The 20,614-nt window shown below is 41.6% G+C and overlaps 1 protein-coding gene across 5 annotated transcripts in view; it reads right to left on the reverse strand.

Annotated features, from left to right (window-relative positions):
• Nucleotides 1-8,470: 8,470 nt before the first annotated feature.
• rps6ka5 (ribosomal protein S6 kinase, polypeptide 5) overlaps nucleotides 8,471-20,614 on the reverse strand; it is a 29,622-nt gene continuing 17,478 nt past the window's right edge. For 4 of the 5 annotated variants that reach the window (XM_054796224.1, XM_054796226.1, XM_054796225.1 and 1 more), the window contains 2 exons: nucleotides 20,428-20,591; nucleotides 17,237-19,113 (listed from right to left, as the gene is read on the reverse strand). In XM_054796224.1, the coding sequence (XP_054652199.1) occupies nucleotides 18,820-19,113; nucleotides 20,428-20,591 (458 nt within the window). In that variant the 3' untranslated portion in view covers nucleotides 17,237-18,819. Of the gene's footprint in view, nucleotides 12,559-17,236; nucleotides 19,114-20,427; nucleotides 20,592-20,614 lie in introns of those variants that run through there. The other variant, XM_054796228.1, reaches the window with a different exon arrangement.

Below are 20,614 nucleotides of genomic sequence, written 5' to 3' on the forward strand. Positions count from 1 at the left end.
CTCTCATGGTGACATCAGCTGATGTGCGCAGGGTTCTGAACAAAACAAACCCACGAAAAGCAGCAGGGCCAGACAACATCTCAGGACGTGCACTTCGGGTTTGCTCATCAGAGCTAGCTGATGTGCTTGCTGACATATTTAACCTGTCGCTTGCACAAGCATCTGTACCGACCTGCTTTAAGTCCACCACCATAGTGCCCATACCCAAGAAGAGCAACGTGACCTGCTTGAATGACTATCGCCCTATAGCACTCACTCCTATTGTAATGAAGTGCTTTGAAAGAATAGTCATGACCCACATCAAAAAGAGCATCCCGGCGGCAACTGTGGACCCTCTACAGTTTGCATATCGCCAGAACCAGTCCACGGATGATGCAGTCAACACTGCCATCCACACAGCCCTTTCTCACCTACAGGGCCAGGACACATATGTCAGGATGCTATTTATAGACTATAGCTCTGCTTTTAATACAGTCAGCCCCCACAAACTCACAAATAAGCTCCTCACACTTGGCCTGTCACCCTCCCTCTGTAACTGGGTGTTTAACTTTCTAACAGGCAGGCCCCAGTCAGTCAGAGTCCACAACCGCACATCCAGCTCAAGAATTGTGAGCACTGGGACCCCACAGGGGTGTGTGCTGAGTCCACTCCTCTACACGCTCTTCACCTACGATTGCGTGGCCTCCCAGAACAACACCAGCATCATTAAATTTGCGGATGACACTACAGTCATCGGCCTGATCACTGGTGGTGTTGAAACATCATACAGAAGAGAGGTGGCGGACCTCATAGCTTGGTGTCGTGATAACAATCTCCTTCTCAATACAGATAAGACTAAAGAGATGATCATCGACCCAAGAACAAGGGAAAAGGAGCCGCATAGACCCCTGTTTATTGATGAGACTGAGGTGGAGAGGGTGAAAACCTTCAAGTTCCTTGGCACACACATCAGCGAGGACCTCACCTGGTCTCACAACACCCAACAAATCATCAAGAAGTCCCAAAGGAGACTGTACTTCCTGAGAAGACTGAGGAAATTTGGCATGTCCACCACAATCCTGAGTTGCTTCTACAGATGCACTATGGAAAGTGTCCTTACCGCCTCCATCACTGTTTGGTACGGTAACTGTACAACACGTGATAGGAAGGCACTCCAGCGGGTGATCAAGACCTCACAGAACATTGTTGGGGCAGCCCTCCCCTCACTGCAAGACATTTATAAAACTAGAGTCCTACGAAGAACACACAACCTCATCAAGGACAGCACACATCCACAACACTCATTATTCACACTCCTACCGTCAGGCAGACGCTACAGGAGTTTGAAGTCCAGGACCACAAGGCTGGCAAACAGCTTTTACCCACAGGCCATCAGGCTTCTCAACGAAGCACTCACACACGCCGCACGCAACACACGCACACACTCATAGCACTTTATTTAATTATTTATTTATTTATTTATTTGTATTAATGTCTCTTCTGTTGTTGTTGCTTAATTTATTGGTATTTATGTTTATGTTTCTTATGTTCTTATTCTTTCTTGTGTTTTCTTTCTTTTCTTGGGAGAATGAACAGAATAAGAGTTTCATTGCATAGCATAACTGCTGTTTTACTGTGCACATGACAATAAAACTCTGGAATCTTGACTCTTCCCCACCCAAACAGGGTTGTGACAAAACACCTACATATATCCAACCACCGCCATATTAAACCTACGATGGATTATCCATACTTTCACCGTGTATCGTTTTTTAAAGTCATTGATAGCCGCTGTCAACTTGAATCACCACTCTTGGGTCGGGTCACCATTTTCACAGAAGAAGATGAACAAACGGTGAATACGCCAGTGTGGTTCAAATCCAAAGTGCCTTTGGCAGCACTGGATGAGGACTTTGCCGTACGGAGAAGTGCCTAAACGGGCGTGGACGGCCACCTCGTTCGTTACCATGCCGGCGGCGAAAACTGTGCCTAGTAAGAAGAAAACAGGCGGGTGGGCTGGCGTGTTAAGAAGCGTTACGATGCCATCCACTGTACGGAGTTGGAACAACAACCCACGTGCACGTTCACAGGCGGTCCCGTTATAACATGTTTATGGGCGGGTGGTGGTCCTACCGTAGCGGCCTAGCTGTCTAGCTAATTCCTTTCATGAGTGGCGGGGGGGAAGTGGATTGCTCGTGCACGCCGCTTCCTTTGAGCCATGTGAGGTGCGTCATTTGCTGAATAAAGACTTGATTAACACAAAGCATCCAGCCCGGCCTTCGCGTCGTCGCACGTTTCCGCCTCCACGTGGAGGGCAGCACGGGTACCTCACACACAAAGCTGTATCGCCTAGGCAACCACGATGTGTAGCACGCGCCGCATGCGGATGCACAGACGGCCTGAAAGCTTATTTAACATCTTCAGCGTAGTTTTGCATCAAAGGTGGCGTTCACAAGGTCAAGCAGCTTGAGGACATGATGGAGACGCTGCAGCGCGAGTCCGTCTACACGCTGCATTCGCCACGGCGATGCTGTTTCAAAAAACATATCTTAAAATTCATAAATCCAACAAGTCTCCATTTTGGAAAGGTTGGGGTCATGAATGCACCTCCAAAAAGGCAAACTGCTTCACGAGCTAACGCGCTAAATAGCCTGCTCTGCTTGTAGCTAGCTAACCCGCTAACTGACGCTGCTGGGGGAGAAGAATTCACGGAATGACTTATATTTTATATTTTGGTCGTATTTCATAGAAATGGAATAGAATTTTATTCATAACTGACATTTCAATAACACTGAATTCATTTGATATTTACATTCATGATTGGAATAATAATACAAGTATTTAGGGTTACATTTAACTACTGTAAGTACACACTGTTTGTAGATGGCCATAATGTATCCCGCCTGGCATCAACTCCTGGAAATTAAACTGATTGGACATTAAAAGCTTCTTAATCGATGTTACATTTTAAATTTAATGGGAATAATAATGAATTAAATCACTTCAACATTTGTATATTTAATATAAATGTAATTATTTTATTCATAACTGAAATTCAAATAAAATGCAGCTAAGTTGATCTTTAAAATAATAATTTAAATAATGACGCACGTGCTTTTAAATAATGCCATGAAAAATGTGTTTCTTTCTTTCTTCGCTAAGTGGTTGCGGAAGCGGAAGACTCATTTGAAAACTCCAAATTGGATTGAAAGTGGAATGAGAAGAATATTTCATGAAAGAACTTAAAACTGTAAAATACTGTAGATTTTAGGATTAATACAGAATTTTATTCACACACGAAATGAAGATAACATGCGATTTATTCGATATTTACAACAATCATTAAACAGTCACACAAATACTTTGAAAAATGTATTATCTTTTTTACTAAGTTAAAAAACATAATTGTAGATGTTAAAATAATTCAATTCATAACAATGAATTGAAATCATGCACACAATTAGTTTTATTAAAATATTTACATTCGTGAAAACATTTCTATTTCTATATTTTCTTTCACACAAAGTAAAAAACAGTAGACGGCCACAGCGTACCCCGCCCGCCATCAACAGTTTGAGAGTGGGGTGGGTCTGCCCGGCCAACGTTGGCACAAGTCAACTGATCGGGCATCAACGCCGTATTGATTTTAAAAATCCAAGTTGAAATTCAACCAATCATGAATGAGATGACTTGTATGGAATCGCATTCATGCGTTGAACTCATTCACGTTCATGGGATATTGAAAACACTCATTCAAGGAGTAGTACGCATACGTGCAACTCATTTGATGACTTCAAAAATACAAAATAAACAAATAAGTTCCAAAAATGACACGCTTGCAGACGGCCACGGTGTATCCTGCCTGCCATCAATGTTTACTATTTTGTGGGGTGGCTCCACCTCGCCAGCGTCTTGCAAATGAAACTGATGGGACTTCAAATTTTAAAAAAGCCATCTAAAAAAAAATGTTTAAATCTAAAGAAAATAATGAACTGATGTATTTTTTTCATGATATGCATTTGATATTTTGTAGGTCAACTAAGGTCAATAATTAGTAGCTCCTTCAAATAAAACAAATGGTTAGGATGATCATTGTTGTTTTTTTGGTGACCACACCTTCGTCCCCTGCTCGCTTGTCAGACCCCCCCAGCCCCCACCCAGCAGCAGCATTGTGAGGGTCCCACAAAGAACAGGAAGCCTGCAGGTCGACGGGGGCCGGCCTGAAGGTCAGCACCATCATCATCGCGATGATGGATGCGACCGGGGGCCGCGGGGGGGTCACCACGCAATGTGACAAACAAGATGGTGCTTTGGCCGTCCTGCATTCTCCCCTTCATTTCTTCATCATTCATACTCGTGTGACGTGTTTTTAACATTTATTTATGAATGATCATTTTCATATTTCAATGAATTCCTATTTCTCATGTTTAAATATTCATGCGTATGCATAGTAGTTCTCCATCGGTAATGAATATATGATTTCATTTCATCATATGTATGCATAACATGGAAAGTCACGGCTTTTGCCATAATTGGCACCGAGTGTAAAAACATCAACGAAACACAAACGAAGCACATTTTCACTTCAGAAGTAATCCTGGATGGACTGGATTGATTATCATTATGAATATTTGTCATGAACTGCTACTAAAGTTGTTTATTTCATACTTAGATATATTTGAATTATATTATATATATATATATATATATATATATATATATATATATTATATTTAGTTATTTTTTAAATATTTGTGTACGGGTATAACAGTTTTTCATTTGTATTTCAAATGGAGTTATTTATCTTTTATTTATTTATATTAACATTGTTAAATAGTTGATTGAATTACTGTTGAGTTATTTAATTAATATTTGTATTTCAAATATTTATATACAAGTATATTGTTCATTCATGTTCAGTGTAATGTAATTCATTGAATATGCATTTTATTATAATTATATATATTTCATGTAATAGAAAGACCTAAAAAAATGATTTTTTTACATTTTATTTGAGATAATCTGTAAAAAAAAAAGTACAAACGATGAATGCAAATAAATGACATGCAATGTACACAATGATATAAAATGAATAGAATGAAATAACATTTTGTTGTATGTAGTGTGTTACACACACATACAGTATATACAGTATATATTTACTCTATGTATATATATATGTATACGCACACACACACAAATACACAATATATATCCACTGTAGAAATACTGTATTTGATGATTATTATTTCTTGGTTTATTTCTATGTGGTATTGAATCCTGGAGATAGCACACAAGAGCTCATAAAAAAGTCACAGATGAGATGACTCTACTAAAAAGATGGTTTGATAAAAACAGATGATCCCTGAACCTAAGTAAAACTAAAATAATACATTAGCAGAAAGGACATGTACGACCAAATACAAATAGACGGAGTGGACATTGAAAGGATGAACAAAAATACTTTTCTGGTGGTCATTATAGATGAAAAGATGAGCTGGAAATCTCACATTAAAAATGCACAACATAAAGTGGTGAGAGATACATCAATATTGAATAAAGAAAAATCCATCCTCGACCAACAATCCCTTCATGCTCTTTATTTCTCTGTGGTATTACCACAGCTAACTTACTGTGTGGAGATTTGGGGAAACACCTACAGAAGTACACTTCACTCGCTAAAATCACTTCGAAAATCACGATTATTAAAATTTGATGATCTACAGCTAAAATTATGCATAAAGAAAACAACAATCTTCTAAGCAGAAATGTCATCCAATTCTTCCCAACAAGACAGGAGAAATATGGCCTTAGAGAAACATTTTACTTAAAACATTTATACACGAGAACGCTGTGGAATCAAATTATGGAACGGATTGAACAAGGAAGTCAAACAATGCACAAAGATGAGCGATTTCAAGAAACAATACAAGCAGTTGATGAGGAAGAAGCGTCCTGAACCAGAGCACATGCTCGCTATGTCTGACCACTAGCAACTCTTCATCCCGTATTACTTCATTCTTATGTGAGTACACTGCCAGTACTCAGCCAGTCCCCAACTAGGTTCTGTTCCATTTCAACCCATTGGGTCATGAAAGGTGTTGTTGGTGACGTAGCGGGTGGGAGAAAGAGCTAAGGGGGGGCGGAGGGCGATGTGTTGTCGTCGCCAGGGCAACGTGTGTGTGTGTGGGAAGCAGTCCAAACATGGCAGACTTTCCTGACTCAAGCCGACTGGGCCGAGGCGGGAGGAGTGAGGGGCGGGGGTAACAATGGCGGCTCCGCTGGTGCTGATGGGGTACACATGTAACAAGATTAGAATGAGTCACCTGGGGGGCGACCACATGGGGAGATGCAACAGCCAAACTTGTCCCACTCCATCAATCTGACACGAGAAAGACGTTTGACATGCAGCGACCACGGCCAAGGAAGTAAAGATGCATCTATCTTCCTACATGCCTACAGGACAAGCATACATACAGCACCTAGCTAAACGTGTGCTCTATGTATCCTGTGTCTATGTGACTGGTATGCTGGATGTGAAAGAGACACACACGCATAGCGGGCATAGCGTGTGTGTGTGTGTGTGTGTGTGTGTGTGTGTGTGTGCACACTTACTGTTGTGTTTCACAGTGGGGCCTGGGGGCTATGGGGTGGTTCTCCTTGGAAGGGGTGAAGTGGCTTCTTCTCCTTGGGAGTGGACCGCATTTCCTTTTGTTGCCCACCTCCCCCCCAGGAACAACCCGACCCACCGTGCACTCATCTAATACTGTGTCCTTCCCAAAAGCCATAGGCATTCCTGGGGGGCCACCAGTGTAGCGGCTTTAGAGAGAGTGGGGGGGGGGGGTCGCATGGGGCTCCTGGGTGGCCCCTCGGAGGGGGCGGAGACAATGTCTTATTAATTGACTGGGCGTCCTCCGCAGAGCGCAGGAATTTGGGGAAAGGGATATGGTGGGTCGGTGGGGTGGGGTGGGGTGGAGAGGGCTGATTGGGATTTGTGTGCAAAATTGGGAAGCAAAGAAGGTCACTTTGTTGCATGGACGCTAGCATAAATGCTACAGCAGTAATATTTTACAATAAGGTACACATAATGACCAACCAACCTACCTAACCCTAACCACTGCTCGTTAGTGCCTCACTAACTAGTCTAAATGTACCTGAGTCATTAGTTCTTCACTAACTAGTCTAAATGTATGTGCCTGAGTCATTAGTTCCTCACTAACTAGTCTGAATGTATGTGCCTGAGTCATTAGTTCCTCACTAACTAGTCTAAATGTATGTGCCTGAGTCATTAGTTCCTCACTAACTAGTCTAAATGTATATGCCCGAGTCATTAGTTCCTCACTAACTAGTCTAAATGCATATGCCTGAGTCATTAGTTCCTCACTAACTAGTCTAAATGTATGTGCCTGAGTCATTAGTTCCTCACTAACTAGTCTAAATGTATATGCCTGAGTCATTAGTTCCTCACTAACTAGTCTAAATGCATATGCCTGATTCATTAGTTCCTCACTAACTAGTCTAAATGTATATGCCCGAGTCATTAGTTCCTCACTAACTAGTCTAAATGCATATGCCTGATTCATTAGTTCCTCACTAACTAGTCTAAATGCATATGCCTGATTCATTAGTTCCTCACTAACTAGTCTAAATGTATATGCCCGAGTCATTAGTTCCTCACTAACTAGTCTAAATGCATATGCCTGATTCATTAGTTCCTCACTAACTAGTCTAAATGCATATGCCTGATTCATTAGTTCCTCACTAACTAGTCTAAATGTATATGCCCGAGTCATTAGTTCCTCACTAACTAGTCTAAATGCATATGCCTGATTCATTAGTTCCTCACTAACTAGTCTAAATGTATATGCCCGAGTCATTAGTTCCTCACTATCTAGTCTAAATGTATGTGCCTGAGTCATTAGTTCCTCACTAACTAGTCTAAATGCATATGCCTGATTCATTAGTTCCTCACTAACTAGTCTAAATGTATTTTCCTTAGTCATCAGTTCATTAGTTCCTCAGTAACTACTGTATTTTTGTGTACCCTATTGTAAAGCGTGAGCGCTCCAGCTAGCGCTTCATCTCCTATAGTCGGCGGGTGCACGGCCGACACAAGCCAATAACCGCCGGGGTGTTTAATAAGTGCTAATTGGCATTGACAGCTGCAGGCAACATCATGTTATTATCAGTGTTGTTATTGTGATTGTGGTGTTGCTGATATTGTAGTGCGTGTGTGTGTTCTTGTTGTTGTTTTTGCATGAAGAGGTGTCATTGTGAGGCCAAGTAATAATATTTTGTAGCAATATTTCATACAACTCCACACTGCAGAGCTCTGTGTGTGCTTGCTGAATTAGCTGATAGCTTTTGGAGTGGCGAGCCTCCATCTGGATACTTGACCACCATACACACACACACACACACACACACACACACACACACACACACACACACACACACACACAGGGTGTATAATGAGTTTCTACTCACAGCTCAATTAGCTGAGCTGCCAGTACTTGTGGAAGTGCAGCCTCCGTCGTCTCCATTGTCCAAAAGGACACAGCGGCAAAGTGAAAAAGTGCACTATCAAAGCCAAAAAACAAATACAAACCATCTTTCCTTCTGTCTTAAAACCTCCAAAATGTAACCACTTCCTTTATTACGCCAACACTGAAGCAACAAAAATGTGAGATTTGGAGAATGAAGTGGTAAAAACTAATAGGAGGAGTGATGGGAGGGGAAATAGAGCACTGCTCTTCAGGAAGGAAGGAAACGTTCCTCTTGCTTCAGGCCAGCTTTTATTTACAACGTGGCAGCGAAACACAGCAGTTGAGCATTTAGCATTTAGACTAGCATGGCTAGCCCTTATCACTTCCGCCTTCCTTACCCTGCCCCCTTGGGTGTGGGCAAAGGTAAAATGGTGCCTTTTTTTCACTATGTGTGTGTGTGTGTGTGGGTGTGGCAAAAAGTCAAAATCCAAATCCAATCAACGCCAAAGTAACATAAATTGTCAAAATGGGACACCACACACCTCATTATAAGGCAGTGGAACCATGTGACATCTCCCAGCCAATCAGAAAAGGAGAGTGATAATATAAATAAAACATTCAAGTACAATTCAACTTAATTTTATGATTTTTTGAAAATCTAAAACACACAAATGTTTTTATTTTACAAATTAATAAATGTATTAATATTTTTATTGCTCTATATAATTTTGAAGTTAAAATTTGCATGGAGATGCATGCGCATTCTTGATCAGCAAAAATATTGTGTATCCAATCTACAACAACAATTATGAAATGTATTAATATGGATGAAATCATTGTTATGATTGATATAAAGCTCATCATGAAGAGTCAAGCTGTTTTGCAGATAAACTACGCCCTCTTCTGTTCAGTTTTGGTGCAAGCTGGGAAACAAATGAATATTCATTTTTATTGACTCTTATTACCTTTACTGCTAGGAAAACGACGAATATAAATAAAGAATGTGGAGATATGATATAAAAATATATGTAATAATGTCTCGAATCCGCAGAATCTAACGGATGAATCGTTAAACTCGTCATGTTGGCCTTCACGATAGCTTGTGAAACTGTTATTCCTGCAACTAACCACTTGATAAAATAATTCCACAAAATAGATGATGGTGAAATGCACCTTTTAGTAAACATAAAGGAACCTTTTATTGTAACATGACAAACAAATACTTCCAAGGACCTTGGAAATCTTAAATAAACATTTCCACGTTACGCAATGGCCATGTAGGGGGTGGAGACTGCAGACAGTGAATTCATCAGTCAACAATAAATACAGTAGTTTTGTCACTTAAATGGGGGAAAAAGGACAGAATTGGAGGCCGTTTACACGTTGACACAATGCTGCCATCTACCGGCCGCTCACCATAACACCACGCCTGGTTCTTGCGGTGTACAGTGTGTTTTTGTTCTGGTTGTTTACAGCATAACTAACGAAACGTTAATAAATATACTGTACTGTCGGTACAATTGGGTTAGACAGGCGCCTCGATGCACGTAATGTACTTCTTCCTGTGAGCAAAGGCCTCAACCAATCACAGTGGACGATGTGAAGGACCAAAGAAAGATGAGTCGTGCATTAAAATGGGTTCAAGTGAAAAGTGTTTCCCTTTTTAAAGCTTGTAGAAGGAAGGAGCAAAGGGACTTACTGCTACAGTACTTTGTGATGCGTGGAATCAACAGAATTGATGAAAATCAGGCAGCCTCACACAAACGTGTTCTCACGGGAGAATAGCTACAAAAATTAGCGCTCAATTTTTTTGTGTTACTTGCAAAAGCCTCTTTTTTTAATGAATGTTGAAAAAATATACTAACCTGTAATGCTTTAAAGAAGGGGTGCACGATAGTTATCGGACCAATATGAGGGAATTATGGCGTTATACCGATAAATCTACTGACATTAAAAATAGCTCAGATAACTGATAAAAATACATTTAAAAAACGCTCCAATGAGGCAAGATGATCTGTACTGCGCGCGGGAGCAAATCAAGCACTCCTTCTTTCAGCTGCCTGTGACGTTGGCGGCCAGTCGTAACGTGCAAACAAACATTCACTTTCCGATGAAGACGTGGTTGCACCAAACGCTCTGCGATAACGGAAAAAAACCTTAATCGAGCTCACAAAAACATTATCAGCCACCTGAAACGCCGGCGCCGCAGCGTTTGAAAAGTGCAAAAGGTTTGCCAGAGACCGCCGTGGCGTCACACCGGCTGCTCGGAGCATGTGCCCGAATACAGTGCACCTTGCTGGGCCACAGCAGGTGTCTCTCTCCGCTCTACTCTGGCTGTCCTGGTAGGAGTGATGTGGTAGCGATAGTGTCATGATATTTTATTAGGACAAATCAACAAAACCTCATTTGTTCCGGTCCTTCTTACCTCCACGTGTTCACAAACTACACTTAATTCTCAATTTTAAAAAGCAGATGTAAAACATCGGTTATCGGTACCGTATCGGTCTTGAGGCGCAGAACGTCACTGGTATCGGTTTGAAAAAGCACGGTATTGTGCATCTCTACTTCAAAGGAAAAGTGCACTTTTTATTTTTGTAAAAGGATTTTTGTACTATTTGACCCAAACCAAATGTCATTGGCTGCATGTCTTGGAAATAAATCGTTCAATCATTTCTTTTTTAGTTCAAGACAACCAAGTGTAGGTTCGAAAAGGTAGCAATTAAACGTTAACGTTAGCATGGATCGGTGTAGCCTGGGTCAAGCTGTCAAACTGAATCCATGAGGTTTTACAGACTAGTTTGGATTCTCGTGTCAGTACGGGACAAAGACGGCTCAGTCGGGAAGATATTGATCGGTGGCCGATTGATCGGCACATCCCTACTAAAGATAAGAAGAGGCAGCTAGGAACGCACGGAATGTGGCGCACCGATAAAGCCTTATGAAAAAAACAAGGCTACAATTACATAAAGTGGCCTGCATATTAACCAAGCTACAGCAACATTGTTATTATTGTTATTAACATGGTTATGCCAAAGAACTGCGTCACAGGCGTAGTGACACCTCGCCACACCACACGGGTAGTGGCGAGCTTCACCGCACACTCACTCACTCATCAATGCCGAAAGGTGACGCTACATATTGCAGCTGCGTTTTTGTTTTTGAGTTTGGAAAAGTTAACGCTAGGTGGAGCGTTTCTTCTATGTTGCTATGTCAAATCAGTGCACTCAGGAAGGAAGTTCCGCTAATGCTTCAAATGACCACAACACTAAGGATGGCGTGTCATCATGAATGTGCCAGTTATACTGCATGCCCACAGCATGGATAGAAAAGCATAAAACCTTGCTGCAGGTTTTTTGGTGATGTTTACAGCAGGGGCTTTCTAGGCCGAATAGGTGTGTGTCATTGTGTGCATTAACTAGCCGCCTCTTTTTAGCGGCTTTTGTAACTTTAGAATGCACAGATAAGAGAAATGCGTGTGTTCATGTCTCACATGAGGCCAGTGGACGATGTGCACTTTTCCTTTAAAGATGTAATGTGACGACTTGTCGTCCATGTTTCATGTCCGTTTCCTCTAAATCGTCACGCCATCTTATTGCAGGGAGTCAAGGACTGTTCCACGACCTGCCCATGAGAACGTGCTGGCAGGTGGCCAACCTGCACTGAAATGTTCTTTGGGGTCTTCACAGATTTCTAAAACGTCGAGCCGGAACGTTGTGCGGGGATTTGGCCGTACTGTCCCTTCAGAGTTGCCTTTTTCTCTTTTTTTTTGGTTGTGTTTTCTCGTTTGCAACAACAGTTTCTGCAGCGGATGAAACGCTAAAATGGGAAGGAAGTCCCTCCGGTGGGGAACGGAGACCTTTCAGCACCACGGACAGAACCCCTTGCTAGGAAGGATCTCCATCATTCCAATATGGCTGCCACGCTAGGTCGTTATCCTAGTTTGCAACCAGCCACACAGAGAGGTGACGAGGAGGAGGAGGGTATTTTCTTTTGGAACAAACACAAGTGCGGCACATCAGCTAATGGAGGCTGGCTCCCAGAGGAAGAGGAGGAGGAGGAGGAGGAGGAGGAGGAGGAGGAGGAGGAGGAGGGGCTCAATATAGGACACTCTTCCTTTTGCTCCACTTGAGCTATTAATACACCCAAACAAAAAGGAGATGAGAACTACGTGAGACGACAGCTTTGTAGTGCTTGGCTGCGCCCGAGCGGCAGCGCCCTTTTAAGCTGGGGAAACACTGTCACCGTTTTGTCTGAGGAGGGAGATGCATAGTTCACAGCAACCAAACCCCACAGCCGACACTTCATCAGGTCAACAAACATAACATGCGTTTGCATAAACTGCATGAAAAGGAGGAGAGAGAACCTCATGGTGCGGGGGGCAGCTACTGTACCTCCGGGTTGTCCCACGCTTTGGTTTTACGTCTGAGAGTGCATCCAAACGGAAGACGAGGGGGCACTCAAGAGAGGACAGAAAACATCGTGCTCACAAACACCCACGTGCCATATCGACACAACACGAGGACACAAGCAGGGAGGGAGATCAGCCCGGGGGTGGGGGGGGGTGTACCTCGCATGCACCTGCTTCCCAAAAAGGTCAAACCATCGCGTCATTTAAGCAAAGAAAATGGCTGCCCTTCAGGAAAACCGCAATAACGAACTAAAGGTTGGTCATTTCCATCAATCTGCAGTTCACTTTCCCCCTTGGCGCAGTTCAATTGGTCATGTCTGATCAGTTATCAAACTCTGGTGGTCTGAGGATGCTTGCGGTGTCCAAAATCCCACTTTGATGCGGGAATTTATGCAGTTTCAATGTGCTTTCAGTGGGGGGAAAAAACGCTGTTTTGTGTGCGTGTAGCTTTAATGCTAATGAGCGGTATTGGCGTGTCCAAGAAGCGCTATTGTGTACTTTGTACCCTGTAATTATGCACTTGACCTACGTAGTACAGTAATCCCTCGTTTATCATGGTTAATTGACACAGTAAATGTGTTTACCACCTTCTAAATACACTTTTTCACATGAGAGCGTTCTAGATGTGAAATAACACCCCTATAGTCACCTGAATGTTCGCATGACAAGGAGATTGTGATTGTCTTGACCAACTAAACTTCACAGCATTGTAGTGATATTCAACATCTGCAACATTTTTACTTTTATATTCAATAAATGTTGCTGACAAATGTGAAATTAATTACTGAAAAGCAACGCTACTTCGCTAGCAGTCCACGTCTTCCCCTGTGAATCGCCATGTTTGTTATAGTGCGGAAATGAAGTCATCCACACGTTTGTGTGGACATGACCCAATAATAGGCTGCATTCAACCACAAAACAGCAATGATTTACTGTAATCATATTTTAGAAAAGCTGCAATAAGATTTAAGCGTGACGTGGCGAGGGAATACTGTAGATGCCATGCAGTGGTGTGAATGCGTTTGCCGTTCCTGATTTCTTATTTTTTGCATGTTTGTCACACTTAAATGTTTAGGGTTAGGGTTAGGGTAGATCATCAATCAAATGTAAATATTAGCCAATGACAACACAACTCAACACAAAATGCAGTTTTTCAATGAAACTTTTTCTTCTGAAGGGATAAAAACATCCAAAGCTACATGTCCCTGTGTGAAAAAGTGATGGCCCCCTAAAGCTAATAAGTGGTTGGGCCCCCCTTAGCAGCAACAACTGCAATCAAGCGTTTGTGATAACTTGCAATGAGTCTCTTACAGCGCTGGGGAGGAATTTTGCACAATTGTTGTCATTCAGCCACATTGGAGGCTTTTCCAGCATGAAACATTCATGCCACAGCATCTCAATAGGATTCAGGTCAGGACTTGGACTAGACCACTCCAAAGTCTTCATCCATTCAGAGGTGGACTTGCTGGTGTGTTTTGGATCATTGTCCTGCTGCAGAACCCAAGTTGCTTTCAGCTTGAGGTCACCAACATTCTCCTTCAGCACAATTCATGCTTCCATTTATCACAGCAAGTCTTCCAGGTCCTGAAGACCATCACACTACCACCACCGTATTTTACTCTTGCTATGATGTAATAGGACACACACCTTCCAAAAAGTTCAACTTTTGAGTATTTTCCCAAAGGTCTTGGGGATCATCAAGATGTTTTCTGGCAAAACTGAGACGAGACGATGTTGTTTTTGTTCAGCAGTGGTTTTGGTCTTGGAACTGTGCCACGCAGGCCGTTTTTGCCCAGTGTCTTTCTTACGGTGGAGTCATGAACACTGACCTTAACGGAGGCAAGCGATGCCTGCACTTCTTTGGATGTTGTTGTGGGGTCTTTTGTGACCTCGCTCCTGCTCTCTTGGGGTCATTTCAGTTGGCCAGCCAACCCTAGGAAGGTTCACCACTGTTCCATGTTTTGGCCATTTGTAGGTAATGGCTCTCACTATGGTTGGCTGGAGTCTCAAAGCTTTAGAAATGGTTTTAACCTTTTCCAATTAATCTCAGTTATGTTTTAACAGGAAGGGACAATCACTTTTTCACACATGGCCATGTAGGTTTGCATTTTTTTTCTCTCTTAATAATAAAACGTTTCATTTAAAAAGTGCATTTTGTGTTCAGTTGTGTTGTCATTGACTAATATTTACATTTGATTGATGGTCCGAAACACAAAAGTGGGACAAACATGCAAAAAAAAAAAAAAGAAAGAAATCAGGAAGGGGGCCAACACTTTTTCAGACCGCTGTACATCACATACAACAATGTAACAATAAGGAGTGAGACAGGAGGACGCAAACATTAGCAACACTAGCATGCCAATGTTTTTGGTCGTGACTGTACAAATTGGGCTGATTTTGGTTGTATTGCATACTTGTGATGGTAAACGCAATTCCTTTTACAGACACGAGTTTTTATGAGTGACTTACTACAGTGAATCGAGAACTTGGTTCACGCGAGTCGAGTGTCACAGGCCATGCGCAAAAAAAACCCAACTAATTGACGCTTTGCAGCGATACTTTAGATGTGGCAGATCTCCCCCTTAAAGGAAAACTGCACTTTTTGGGGGAATTTTGCCCATCATCCACAATCCTTATGTGAAACATGACCACACGTCTTTCCCTTTTCTGTGCATTCTAAAGAGAAAAACAGCTAGCATGTGGGAGCTAACATTGCACGTAACACGACAACCATTTCGTCAATAAAGCCCTACCTCCAAAAAACACCAACAACTCTTGCTGGGCCAGCTGGTCTGGGGGGTGTCTTACAGTTGATTTTGGGTTTGTTAGCACTGACAATTCTTTGTTCTTTGTGATGCATGCCCTCCTTGCCATACACACGAAGCCTTGCCATCAGTGGTGATGTTCGGAGTGTCCCTGAATGCATCTCGCATTCTTGCAATGAGAATGAGGAAGTGTGGTTCCCAGGGTGAACGGACTAGAGACGTGTGGTGTTGGAATTGTGTTCAGGTCAGCGTGACTGTGTGACTGTGTGGGGACGCTCCACTGTGATTCCGTCTGCTGTCGTAACAGAGGAACGCTTGCTCTGGTGCGCTAATTACCCAAAAAATGTAACGTATTTAATGAAATAAATTAGTTACCGCCATTAATCCGTTATTTTTGACAGCCCTAGTTTAAAATGATCAAATATGTCAAAATACTACAAGTATTACATGTTATCATGAATGTATGTACCTGTTGCTGCATGCGCACAGCATGTATATAAAACCAGAACATCTTGTTGGAGGTTTTTTAGAGGGCTTTACAGTCAAAATAGGTGTGTCCTGTTACGTGCATTGTTAGCTCCCTCATGCTAACTGTTTTTCTCTCTTTAGAGGGCACAGAAAAGGGAAAGACGTGTTCATGTTTCACGTAAGGATTGTGGATGAAGTGTTTCCTTTCAATAAATGCAAGAAAATGGACAAAACTTAATAAAGTGCCTTTCTACAAAGTTTTTGGAGGCTGGTTTGGACAAATGATGTTGGTAAAATGTTATAATGGCCAAATACAATCCAAAGTATTTTTTCAGCCTTACCTGTGAAAGGTAATCTCGTTTGGACTGTAAACCGGTCGGTACACAGTAATTCCATGCAGAACATGAATTAGACGTCTTCCCCGTTCTCTCTTGCCACAGCCAATACAGCGATCACGTCGACGTATGACTCGGCGCTCAATGCGGCGTCTACGCCACCCGAGAAACTCGGACATGCGCAACAAGTCCACCAACCCGACTCACTCGCTCGACCCGTGAGCACACGTCAGGTTCACGGTTTGCTCGTCGGCACCCTCATGCCGGTGTTTGTGAGTGAGTCTTGGTTTGGGGGTTCTTCGCTAGCGAGCGAACAGCACAAAAGTGCGGCCTGGGGGCCATTTACGGTCCACGGCTGTTTTTTATTGGCCCTCGCCACTTTCCAAAAAAACAAACAAAAAAAACAACAAAAGTGGAAAAAAAAGCAGTAGTTTTACAAGAATAGAGACAAAATATTGAGAATAAAGTCATAATGGTAAGAGAAAAAAATACCATAAATTAGAAAAAAAAAGTCGTAAAATATATTGACTTTATTCTAATTCTAATTGTAATATTATACCTCAATAACTTCATTTACCTAAAATTGCAACTTATTCTTTGTTTTGTTTCTTTCTTATTTTACGACATTTTTCCTTTTAATTTTTTATGCTGCAATGTTTTTTATATTTAAAAGACATAAGCAGCCTGCATCTCAGCTTTGTGTTGTTGGTGACAAAGTGTATTATTATTATTATTATTATTATTATTATTATTATTATTATTATTTAAGTTTGGAACCTTACACTACATTTTAGCTTCTTTTTTTTTTTTTTTTTTTTACAAATATTTACATTTTCTTCTTGTCATTTTTTCATGTAATAATATTATGTACATCATATTCAAACTTTTTCCCAACTTTATTATCCAAAAATTGCAACTTTTTGTTTTGTTTCTCATGTTACTGTTTTTTCCCCTTTCTATGCCAAGACATTTTTTATATTTAAAGAAAAAACAGCCTCGTTGTCGGTGACAAAGCATATTATTAGCATGAACTTTTTTCCTTTTTTGCTCCTTTTTCCATTTTTGCCATTTTAATTTTATTCTCACAAATATTCCAACTCTCTTGTTGTGCATTTTTTTTCTTAGTATTATGTCTTTATTCTCTTTTTTTTTTGGCATTAGAACTTTTACCAAACTTTTTACCCAACCTAAATTTTCTAAAATTGCCTTATTCTTGGTTTTGTTTCTCATATTACGACTGTAAAAAAAATGTACATTTTTAGTCTTTAATATTTCAACTTTAAGCTATTTTTTTCTCTTAGTCTCCTAATATTTTGTCTGTATTCTCATAAAATGGCTGTTTTTTCCCCATTTTTGCTGCTGTTTTTAAAAAAAAAATGTTGTTTAATTGTATTTTTAGAAAGTGTTGAGGGTCAATAAAAAACAGCTAGGGGCCGTTAATGGCCCACGGGCTGCACTTTGGACACCCCTGCACTAAGCTAAGTGGCTAAAGCTTGCTATTGCGCCGGGGACAGCTTTAGCTTTAGCATGCACACGCTACATGCACATTGAGTGTAAAAAAATCAAAAATAAACAAAGGATGTAATGTAATGTAGTGTAGTGTAGTGTAGTGTAGTGGATCGCGGTCATTTATCATTCAAATGTTTAAAAGCTATTTTTGGCACATGTATTTCTAGGAACCTACTGCGGTTCCTCCTGTCGATGCTGTCCATGACGGGACTACGCTGCCATTTGGTTTCCAAAATAAAAGCAGATACACGGATTTTAAAGTGCGGTGTCAGACACCGGTGCCATGATGATCCCGATCTCACCTCGCCTACACTAATCTGTCGAAACGTCTCAGTGCACCCGTTAGTCTTTCGAGCTTTGTGAGATGCACAAAATATTCTCACTATAACTTCTTCTCGCGATCCATAAATAAGTTAAGGATGTATCTTCCCATAAATATTTGTATCAGTCTGTAAAAGTCACGTATATAAATGACCAGGCTCCATCTCGCCCAGGCTCCTCCTTCCAGAAGAAGACACCTTGAAGCATATCTCTCTCCCTCTCTCTGTCTCTGTCTCTCTCTTTCCATTTAGACCTGGGGAGGCATGGAGCAACATGGTAGGTGGAACAGACATGAAGGTGGGGGGTAAACTTGGGCAGGAGGCAGGAGGACAGACAGCAGCTCCTTCCTGGTCCAGTCCCTGATTGACACAGTGTATGTGTGTGTGTCGGCCCAGGATGAAGAAGGGGACGAGCTATTGCTAGTTGACATTGAGGTTGCCGCTCCTGCTGCATGCTTGCCTTTTGGAGACGTGCATGACGACATCCATGCAAAAAAAAAACAAGTAGGAAGGTGAAAGAGAGGCGAAGGGGGCGTCCCCGGTCATCCGTCACTTGCCGTCAGAAAAGTGAACGGAGGGCGGTGGCAGCTCCCGCTGCTCGGAGTCCGCCTCCGGGGCGGCGGTGGGCGTGCTGTTGGCAGGCGGGGGGTGGCCGCCGTCGTCGCCCTCAGGAAAGTTCTTCTCCTGCGACTGGGACGAGGAGGACGAGGAGTGGGTGCTCTCGCTGGAGCTGCTGCGCGTCTCCGTGCTGGTGCTGGTCTTCTTCATCTTCCGCCGCTTGGCGAGCGGCGCCTTGTCCACTGTCTGCAAGCGGAAGCCCTCCCGTTTGCATTTGTTAAACGCCTGCCACACGAGAAGCACATGTCAGTTAGCAGCTCTCAGCTTCTCACACGCATGCACACGCACGCACACACACACACACACACACACAATCAGGCTGTGACAAAACAACTAAACTACTGCTACTAAAATTACTGCTTAAAAAATAAAATAAAAAGCAGCAAAAATGGAAGCATCTGCAGTAATTTTACAAGAATAAAGTCTAAATATTGTGAGGTCAAAAAGTCATAATTATGAGGAAAAAAATGTAGCATGACGAAAAACAACACTATTTTTAAAAGACGCACGATTATGAGTAACAAACAAAACGATTTTGTAATTTTTGGAAAAGCAGGTTGGAGAAAAAGTTATAATACAAGAATAAATATTATGGAAATAAAGTCATTAATTTACAATGAAATAGCTGGAAATAGTTGAAAAAAATATTAAGGAGGGAAAAATTACAAGAAAAAAGTTGCAATTTTATGAAAATGTTATGAAAATGTGCACTGAAATAGTTGGAAAATTAAAAAAACAAAACAACAGCAAAGGAGAAAAACAGCTGTTTATGAGAATAAAGTCAAAATATATTGGTTGAGGACGTTTCACTTTCTGTCGTTACGGTCCACTTGCATTAGGCTGTCACCTGCAGGTGGACCTGAGTGGGACCGTTTAGCCTCAAAAGACATGTGCTCCGCCTCCACACACCAAGCTAAAGGGACTGTATGACTCACAAAAGGGATCACTCCACTCATGCCGTTGTTCTATGGAACAGAGGTGCCAAGCTGCTGAAAGCAAGAGTGAGCCCTCTTCCTGCCCGTTTGGCGGTGGGAGACAAGGAAAGTAGACACATGCGCACATGGCAACGTATTGAGGGTGGCAAAATGATCCAGTTCATTTTTATTTATTGTGTGATTGATTTATTTTTGTCCCAGGCCGAGTGCCATGAGATGTTTTTTTCCTCAAAGAATGAGATCTTGTGACACCCCAATAATAAATCAGCTAAAAAAAAAAAAAAGAAAAAATACAAATGAATATTGAATATTTATATATATTGTTTATATATATATATATATATCCATATGATATATCTATGATGTATGTATTTATTTATATTATATCATATTTACTTTGACATAACCAATTTCTATAATTAATTTATGTATTTTAGTATTTTTTATATTACTATTCTTCTATTATTTTTCAATTATATATAGAAATAAACTCTACAAAATATTTGTGAATATATACAACAAATAGTAATATTAATGAATAAAAATACTAATAGTCATAAAAAACTTGATAATAATTCTGAATTTCAAGTGTCTGGTGTCTTACGTTAAAGGTGGCTTTGACGTAGGTGTGCACAGACGCGGTTGACGAGCCCAGGATGTCCGGGGTCATGAGCGGGTTGGAAGACAGCTGGCTGTCGTCCTGGAGCCAGGCGTTGTAGCGAAGGCCGCACATCTTGATCCTCTTGTTCGGGTCTACGGTGAGTAGCTCTGCGGCACACGGGAGGCAGCCA

This window comes from Dunckerocampus dactyliophorus, chromosome 13 (assembly GCF_027744805.1).
Source record: "Dunckerocampus dactyliophorus isolate RoL2022-P2 chromosome 13, RoL_Ddac_1.1, whole genome shotgun sequence".
NCBI classification, from domain to species: Eukaryota; Metazoa; Chordata; class Actinopteri; order Syngnathiformes; family Syngnathidae; genus Dunckerocampus; species Dunckerocampus dactyliophorus.